Source organism: Scardinius erythrophthalmus (assembly GCF_964197995.2).
Source record: "Scardinius erythrophthalmus genome assembly, chromosome: 4".
Classification (NCBI taxonomy): Eukaryota; Metazoa; Chordata; class Actinopteri; order Cypriniformes; family Leuciscidae; genus Scardinius; species Scardinius erythrophthalmus.
Window position 1 is genome coordinate 13,255,632 of NC_138224.1, and position 10,009 is coordinate 13,265,640.

Consider the following 10,009-nt stretch of genomic DNA (forward strand, 5'->3'; position numbering starts at 1 on the left):
ATTCTTTTATTTTTAAGCTATTTCAATAAGGTAACAGTGTAAGCGAGAGAAAGTATTTTTGTGAGCGCTGTGAATGCATGGAAAAAAGAAAAATGTGGCCCGAGATGGTTAATTGCTGTTTTTGTTTTCTCTACGATTTTTAAATTATTCATATTTTTGAAACATAATGTCCCTATGCCAAATAACTTGACAGAGTACTGTGAACTGCAAATCTCCAACATTACCAAGATTTTGTCCATCACAATGTAGCTTTTCATGCGCACTACATTCATTTTGACATCCTGGCACTGATTCTACAGCTTAAGTATTTGTAACTGGCAAGGAAATGGGGCAAAACTGTCTTCAGTGTAATATAGAGACGAGAAAGACTCTCTCCCCTTGAGTAATAATAGAGTTACAGTACAGTTCAACCAGCTAGCAACAGTGTAATTTGGCTAACACTGTATTCAGGACCGTTGGTTTTCTTTTCACCTGCCTGTGTTTTTACTTATCGATATGCCTAAGGAGGTTTAATAGGAAAATTGGACCAAAATTATTTAAATTACACCAGTGCAATGAAGAAAGGTTATGTTTTAAATAACAGCACATTAGCCATCTGACGATAAATCATCTACAGTGTACACAAGATGGATGCCATGTTCAAAAAGGCAACTATCTATTTTTTGACAACCTCAATTTGTGTCTTAAAGTGTTTGTACTTTTGAACTCTGCGGCTTTTGTTTTAAAAGTGTGTATATCTTCTCAATCAGCATTAAGAAACAATAGAACAATGTAGAATCATATGCAATTGCCACCCAGAATATCGATGTAATGTGCACAAGTTATCTGATTGTAATAGACCTCCGGCAAAAGGTCCTCACAAAATACCAAAGACTTTGGTTTGTTGGTTATAGCTTTGTAGCTAATATCATGGGCAGCACTGAAGAAACTTCTTGAATCTTTAATTAGGCACATTAAGGAACATATTGTTACAGAAATATCATGCTTATTTTGAAGTGGTTCTGTTTCCTCATAAATACAATGGAGGATTTAAGACTGCTGCGGCGATTCGCGCCACTTTGCTTGTGTTTGATAGTTTTCATCAGAACATGTCTACATAAATCCAGACAGATGGATGGAATGACAAATATTAGAGGATTCTGGGCATTGATCATTAAAGCATTTTTTTTTTTTTTTTTGGATTGTGAGGCTTTCATTACTGGTGCTCAATTGCTTTCTGTATAAAATATGAAAATACTGACAGATTGTTCACCATTCCTGCTGAATAAACCACTTGTCAATACCTGAAGTCTCAGAGTGATTATAATGACAGAAACTATACATTTGCATTTCTTTATGAAACAGGAAGTCTGGGCAGGACTTGAATAGTCAATAAAATGTTAGTTACATAACAGCCACAAATGCAGATTTGCTGGCCGGTTTCAGGCAGGATGGGCTTTTCCTTATAGAGCATTTGATTGGACAAGAAGTTTGTTAGTGCAGGATGAGTCATCAATTTTTTAGCTGGTTTTCCCTAAAGAGAAAAACTTTTTTTTTTTTTTTTACTCAAAGCTAACACAAATGAAGCTCCAAAAATTTAGATTTCAAAAAGTCTTTCAAGCAGAGAAAGCAATGTTCTTGCCCCTTGCGAAGCACCTTGGATTCCAAAAAGTGATGAAGGTGTAACATTTGCCAAATCGTACATTAATGCCCTAAAACTGCACATTAGCCGCATGACAAAGTGATACTTCCTAAAATATGTAGTTCCGCCAAGACAAACAAATCAAGCAGTGGCTGTACTGACAAGACGGCTGCACATTCAGCTCTTTCTAGGAGGTACTCAGTGACGGGACAAAGCTTCTTGGTTGCTGTCAGCACTTTTTAATGGATATATAGTGGAACAATCAAGCCTTTTAATAAATAAATTGGCCACCTGGCTTACGTTCAGCAGACATAATTTGAAATGTGGAGCAGGCGGCTGGCAGGCGTTGTCTCAATGTTATTTTGAATCTTAATTTCATCCATTTTTCTTTGTAATACCAAATCAATTATGCCCAATTAGACAAATTACTGTCTGCAAATAGTTCTGGATTCTCGGCAAAACCAGAGAAACCATTGAATAACCTTTCTAGAATTGTAATAGATTATCCAAACCTGACTTGGTGTATGCTACCTCCAACTTGGTCTGCACAAAAAATACATTACAAACATCTGCTAATTACATGTCATTTTACACCTTTGTTAAAGGGAAAGATCAATCATTTACTCAAGCTGATGCCATTTCAAACCCAACAGAATGTTCGCACTACTCTTTTCAATATGGTGAAGCTAAATGGTGACCAGATCTCCACAATGTCATAAAAAGTGGCATAAAAGTACAGTAAAGGAGGCAACAAATTATGTATTTGCTCTCTTTAAAAAAAAAAAAAAAACAATAAAATAGGATTGTGCAAAAAGTCAGCCAAGAACATAAACAATCAGTAGATACTGCACGTCCAAACCGCACTCCATGAACACACTTTTAATCCTATTAAATCTTGCAATGTTCCAATGACATTCTAGTCTATATGACAACAGCAATGTACACTTCTCACACGTACAACATGCCAGTACCACCATTCCATATGCCATCCAGCAATGTTAACCAAAGACAGCTGTTTGAAGGCAGCAGCTTCCCATCTGCTGGTCAAGTTCAGAGGGATTCTAGCTAAAAAGCAAGCTTGTGTATTTCCCCCAGACCAGGCCTACTGTAGCTCTCAGAGTGCCGAGTGCATCTAAGGACACGGTTCCTGGACCTAACCCTGAAACTGAAGCTTCGAGCTCATTCATCTTACGTGTGCTATTGTCTTTTCAATGACCTTGTGGTCTAATTCAGTTCTTTCTCCCATTCCCAAACTTCCCCACAGTAGTTTCTGAAGAAATATAATTAATGTAGGGCTGAAAAGGCTTCTTTTTTTTTCACTGCTAATGGATACAAGGCATCAGTTAGCCTGCTGGAATGGCTGGTGCATGAAGATTTGCAAAAATACATTATTAATTTAAGTATTTTTAAGGGAGCAGCAACTATTTAAACAGTCTTGACAGACTGGGCACCCCAGGGCACATCTGGCAGCTTTACAATATGGGCTTGAACAGCCATCGATGAAACGCATTTATTCCAAACACCATGTGTTCAGAAATAATAATCAGAATCAGGTGTGTAATAGAACTTGACTGCTTTGTGTTGTTTTGATTACCAAATACATAAGTGACAGAATGCCATTTCCACAATTAAGCACAAGCTGTAACACTTTCTAACAAACGCAGCTTTGCAGGTGATGAAAGGAGGATGAATACAAGGAAAACAGATGTTCTGTTGTGTTATCGAATGTCATACAGCATAACTTTCCCTGGTAAATGCAGTACAATGCATAAATGGCGGTGGTCTATTGAAGTCCAGAAATAACAGCAGTTCTCTCATATTCGTTCATGGCGTCTCTTCCTGTATGTTTATTTGCAGTACATAACACATATCCTGGCATTTAAAAAGACAACATAACATTAAAATCAACCCACTTTACTTTCTTAATACCAGTGCTGTTACGGCTAACTAAAACTAAAATCGTTTTTGTTAAGTGAAATAAAGCTGCTTAAACATTTTTTCAGTAGGCAACATTTTCAATTTCCATTTAAGTTGAAGTACTAAAACCACTAAATCTTAAATAAAAATCAATTAAATGTGAATAGAAAATAGAAAAACTAATAAAAATGACAAAAATCACAAAGAATTACTAAAAATACTAATTCAAAATATTAATAAATGCTGTGATAGTACATAAATAAACACAAACTTTCTCTGCCTTTAAAATTACTTTTCCACTGACCAAACAAGTGGATCATAAAAAAAACCCCAAAAAACTCCAATGGTCTAACAATCAAAATTCCGTTTGGTTCCACTTGTGGCCGAAAATGACACACTTCTAACCCACTTTTCACAGCCCACTGTGCACGATCCAATCCTGATGCATAAAATTAAGTCCCACCTTACATTGTTTCATGCTGCATGTGTTGCATCACTAAATTTAAAAGCATTGCAAAAGCCATTTCATATATGAGTATTACTGTAATGCCACAGAATAACATCCACTGATAATCAAAACCAAACTCTTCTTAGGTCTCCAGTCATCATTCAACACTACACGTATACACAAGGTAGCAGGCGACATCCACACCCCTACACACTCCCTTTCACCCTCTACCTCTAGATCGCTCCCTCGGTCAGCAGTGGAAATTCACTGGGAGCTGATTGTGGCAAGAGAGTGTTGGCTCAGCTGCGAGCTTTAAGAACCCATGATGTCAGACACATATTTTCCTTGGAGAGTTTCTCATCAGCTGCATTGTTCCTGGAAACCATGGTCTGTTCTCTGGGCAACAAAGAAGCCAACCCCATCTCGGTCCACCATGGTCCCGCTTGAGCCCCCATTGGCCCCTCCAGCCCTGAACCCATCATTTACTACACCACCAAACAACAGACGAGTAAAGAAAATAATCTGGTAATACGATCAATGGGGAGAGCATCTTGGAATCGTGACCGTAAATTCTCCTGGTTTCCCAAAGGATGATCAAAAGCCGCTTTTTAACATCTTTGGAAAATGAAAATGTATGGTTTGTGAAGACGTGCGTAACAAAATAGGACAGAGTAACATGCCCGGTCTTTTTGGCATCCGTTGGGAAATATGGCGATGATACTGGTGATGTCATCAAGTCAAGTGTCCCTGTTGACCACAAGATGCATTTGACCACTTTACAGCAGTGCCCCCTGATATGAGAAGCAAAGGAACTAAATGTCCCCATGAGATGCTCCCTGACAAAGTGCTTGGTTCATCGGTCCCACTGCTTAAATCTTTCAGTCCATTTCCGCAGTTTTTTTTTTTTTTTTTTTTTGCATTATTTAAACTCATCACACAGCTCCAGTTCTTTTGAAGAATTAATGCTTTTCCTCGAAGCATCCACATGTGATTTTTAATTCAAACCGGCAATGAGTGGAATATCTTTGAGTCAGCGGCCATAATTGTACGTAACTTTATCCCACATGAAAAAAAACACAAAAAACTGTCATTCAGACCACTCTCTCTTTTCCATTACTGGGTATTTCGGCTGCCAATTCTGGAGTGGATACCTGATCCATCAATGGCAAAGACCATGAGGTGAGAGATGGGGCGAGATGGGGCTGTGGCGGGATCCAGGGCCAAAAGTGTGATTCTCTGTAACAGCAAAAAATAGCCAAAATTCTGATGTCATTATATATCTTGTGTCATCTCTGGTAATTCCCATGCAAAATATTCAGAGGACACAAATGGATTTCCATTAGAGTGCAACGCTTAAATTACAGGATGTTCAAGTCTCCAGTTTTGTGGCAAAAGGATAGATTTGCAAAGGAGCAAATCAAAAGTCACAGTCAGTCTGTACTCCCAGAGTACATACTACAAAATGCAAAGAGCTTTTGCAGTAGTACGAAATTGGATAGCGGACATAATACTTTTAGAAAGCTGACATGTCCCGCAGTTTGATGTGCTAAATGCCATCTAAAACTATTTTAAACTATTAAACTAGGGATGGGGGAACCAGTCACAGCACCAAAAATATAAATTTTAACCTAAAATCTTCTGGTTGATGTTGAAATAAATGATTACACTGCAATGTTCAGACAAATACTGAAGAAAATTAAATTAAAATACTCATTATCACTTTAATTTTCATTATAATTCGCACAACTTTTGCCAACATTAATCATGACTGAATCGCTCTAGTTAATGCATTTAATAAAGATTACCTCTATGCTAACTGTGACTGTAGCTAACATTTCAGTTACGCTGAGGTCGAAGGTTCAAAAACCTGGCAAAAAAATTAAGCTAGACCACAAATGTACACCATGTTTCACCATGGTGGCAATTGAGGCATGAAAGGAGATCTACGAATGTTAGCATGAAATTGCACACCAGAACATTAGATTATTGTTGTGAGGGCAATTAAAGGTGGGAAGAGGTAGCTCTGAAGGGTGAGACACATCAGAAAGTGGAGTGGCAACAGAGAAAGAGAGGTTAGAATAACAGAGCGTCAAACTATGAAGTTCAGTTGTACTCTTGCTGGAACAGCAGTGTCTCCATAGACCAGTTGAGTCCTTCAGTAGAGGCTCTCTCACTCCAACACAAATACTCACTAAATAAAGGCTGAGTGTTCCAAGTAAAATCACTTCAGCTGAGTTCAATAACTATTATTCATGTCCCATTTCTTCTTGCATGTGCAACAGCCTCCATGATATTAATAAGGAAAGCCCTCATGTTTTCATAAGAACTGAAGAGGAGCCTTGGAGAGCAATGCAAACACACCTCTGATTTCTTATGAAGTACCCTATAGGACTCCAGGCTGTGACTAAAACAACTAAAGTGACAAAAAAAAGATTGTGTACGTCCAAATGTGGTTTCGTCAGATAGTTACCATCTTGTGAGGTGCCATTACAGCTTGAAAGAAGGCTGTTTCTTGTGAGCCCTGATGATCTTTTCACGAGCAAATGACTCTTATTAGTCGTTTCTTTTAATGAGTCAATCAAAAAGATAGAAGTCTTAAGCGGTGTCTGAAATCGCCCGCATAATTTTTAGGTATGAATTTTGAAGGCGAAAAGACGTTATTTCAATAGAAATCTGCACGATCTGGAATTTCTTGTGAGGGCGAAACATTTTCACATGCATATTTTGCAAGTTTTTCCAAGAAAATTCACTGCATTGATCAACAGAAAGCTGCTTGGTTTGAATGAAAGTGATTTCTGTGTGAGCAGTGCTTCATGCACTATGACTTCACTATTGACAATGGGCCTTTTTTTGCTGGCGAAACGTCACTAATGTGAACATACATACAGTGCACTTTTCACACTGCGCTTAACCTAGTGTTATTGTCGTTGTAAACCACTTTTAATCCCGGATAGAGGAACGTTTTACATTTGTAATTTAGAAGGGGGGATATCACCCATTGCTGCCATTATTATGCCTTTCTTATTGAAAGATATTGTCTAGAAGGTAGGATTGAACAGTGCATATATCTTAGGGATCTTAACACCAACCTACCTCTCACATCGTTCTTCAGAATGTCTCTCTCAGTAAATTGGTCCTTTAAAGAAGGCCACCAATATAAGCCTCCTTTCTTAGAGAGGTCAAAGTTCTACCTATGATGAAATTACATATAATCCAGCACTGACCTACAAACAAAAAAAAGGACAGGAAGATATTAGACAATACCATGAGGAGGCGGTACCAAGGGAATTGAAAATATCTGATGGATGATGATGTCTCAACAGGCATTCTCCCTTCTTTGAAGCTCATTTCTTTCATATTGTAAATGTTTGTAGCAGATTACTACTACTGCTTTTAGATATTATACAAAATGTGACCTCAGTGCACAATCTCCGACCCACTGAATGAGCTTGAAGAACAAAGTATGGTAGGGGTGCAAAAGTCATAGTGGGAGGGGATGCCCTTTTCTCCAGATTTACAATGAAATGTGATTTGGCTTTTTACAAAAAGTCACAGTAGGGTCTTTTAGAAGAAAACAAAAACATTAAAAAGATAATCCTCGTATCTTCCCTGTGGATGGTCGTCAACCTCTTTATGTCAAGGTGAACCACTTTCACCAAAGAAGAGCCATGGAAGTCATCAGTACCTCAAATAATAGATCAAAATGGCCAACTCATCATCATCAGACACTATAAAAGCACACATTTGCTCCTTAGGAGGACATGCGAGTGCAAAGTCAGGTTCCTGCAAGCAAATCAACCATCATCGCCCAAGATCATGGCATCTTCCTACATGCTCATGTTTGCACTTGCACTTTTAGTTGAGTTGAATACTCACTCAACAATGGCTCTGCCCAAAGTTATGATGGATGAAGAACGCACAGACCAAGATAGACTGGCATCGATAGCAGGAGAAGACGATATAAGTGAAATAGGACCTGATGGGCAGCTCACCTACAGAAGACACCCCATCATAGAAGGCAGACTGGTGGATGAAGACGGGACAAAACGCATCTTCATACTTGCTGTAAGTGTTTGCATGTCAATTTAATGTTCAATTTGTTTCACGTCAGACCAGCCTCATCCCTTAACATTTTTAAATCTGCTTTGAATTTTTTTTTATTCCTTAGCTTTTAACTACCTTTTAAAAATATACGCAAGATTTTAGGGGGCAGTTATGTACACTGTAAAGCACTTTGGTTAAACTCCTGTTGTTTTTAATAAATAAAGAGTTGACAAACAAAGGCCCGGTTTCACGGACAGGGCTTAGATTAAGTCAGGATTAGACCTTAGTTCAATTAGGGCATTCAAGTAGCTTTTATAAACGTGCCTTAGAAAAAAAAAACATTACTGGTGTGCATCTTGAGACAAAACAGTGGTACTGACATATTTTAAGATATGTCAGTACAAGTTGCTTTCAGTTAAAACAGCTCAAACTTGCATTTTAGTCGGGGACTAGACTCAAGCCTTGTCTGTGAAACAAGTGAAAATTGCATGTTTTTTTTCAAGATTGTATTTGCCAACACTTGCACATTTACATGCACTTTACAAGTTTGGTTTCAGTCCATTTAAAGCAATGATTTACCTTTAAGAAATCGTACCAATTTGATTTTGCTGGCATCATAGGAGTCAGGTGGCCTTTCCATGGGTATCTAACAGAGCTTTCACAATTCAAGGTTGAATCGTCCTCACATTGCTACAATTATCAGTGCAGTAATGGAACAGTCGGAGAGGACTATGGGAAGGACACGGTCACAAGAGGGGAAATGGAATCTATGGATAAAAGGGCCCATGGTGATATTGTAAAAATTGGCTAAGCGAGGCATGGGAAACTTTGTCGCAATTTGACATTTCTTCCATGTGGGGCTCCATGCACTGGATTTGCTCCAGTAGTTTGGGAGCAGTTATGGAGAGGGATCTTGAGGCTGCCCTTGGGCGTGTGTTGTTCAAATTAACTTAAACATCTCCATGTGTGGTTTCAGACTTTGATTCTCCAGAAAAAAAATGCCTGTAGAGGGAGCAGTGTTTTGAGTTAGGCTGCTTCTGTTCAAGTGGTTGTCCCACGTTCAGATGTGTTTTTTTTAATGCATTTCCCTTTTCCATCAGGACACAGGAATGAAAGGGTCTCCTGGGAGGGAAGCAAACCTTGCCTTTTCGAGAAACTTCCCTGTACTGTCGCCACGTGGGATGGATCATGCTCTGGATGGATTCAACATGAGGGATGAGCGACGTAGCGTGGATGATGTCATTCCTGTGGGCAGGAGGGACATAGACAGTAAGCAATGCCAAGTTTCTTATCTTCTTCCTCTCCACTGGTGAGATATTTTTACCTAGCCATGAAAGTAGTCTGAAATTGAATAGTATGAAAGTGCTTTTGAAGCAATTCTTAAGTTTTTAAATAATTGTCTGTATATGATAAAAAAAAAAAAAAAAAAAAAAAAAAAAAGTTTCACCTGGTGATAGACTGGCCATCCATCTAGTGGTTCCCACCCCTGGTCCTGAAGTACCCCCAACACTGCACATTTTTGATGTCTCTCTTATCGGACACATACATCTGAAGTCTTGGAGTCAAAGCCACTTGTCAAAACCTGACATCCAACTAATGAAAAACAATATAGATTACCAGAAATAGAGCCAGACTAAGATGGTTTTTGGTCTTATATGGTTTAAGCTGGCCTGAAAAGTGATCAAAACCCCTCTAAAACTAGCAAAACAGATCAACAAACAAGCTTACCGGTAGGTTATTTATTTGTCAGTAGAGAATATACCCATGAGTAAACAAGTTGTCTTCCAGTTATATTTAATACTAAATTTGTTTTGCTCTTCCTGTTCTTTTCACAGTGCTGAGGTGCATGATAGGACGAGTATACAGGCCCTGCTGGAAAGCTTGAAAACAGAGCAGCTGACAAAGCATCTGCATGATTTTCCCAGATCTCCCTTGATCCTTCAAGATACTCTAAATATAATGATGACAAACATACTTGT

General features: G+C 38.5%; 1 protein-coding gene across 1 annotated transcript; it reads left to right on the top strand.

The window, feature by feature from the left end:
• Positions 1-7,802: 7,802 nt before the first annotated feature.
• pmch (pro-melanin-concentrating hormone) lies at positions 7,803-9,915 on the top strand (the record flags this gene model as incomplete). The annotated part of the gene is made up of 3 exons (XM_081362742.1): positions 7,803-8,051; positions 9,131-9,299; positions 9,866-9,915. The coding sequence occupies 3 exons, from the start codon at positions 7,803-7,805 to the stop codon at positions 9,913-9,915; spliced, it is 468 nt and encodes a 155-aa protein (XP_081218868.1).
• Between the last annotated feature and the right edge of the window lie 94 nt (positions 9,916-10,009).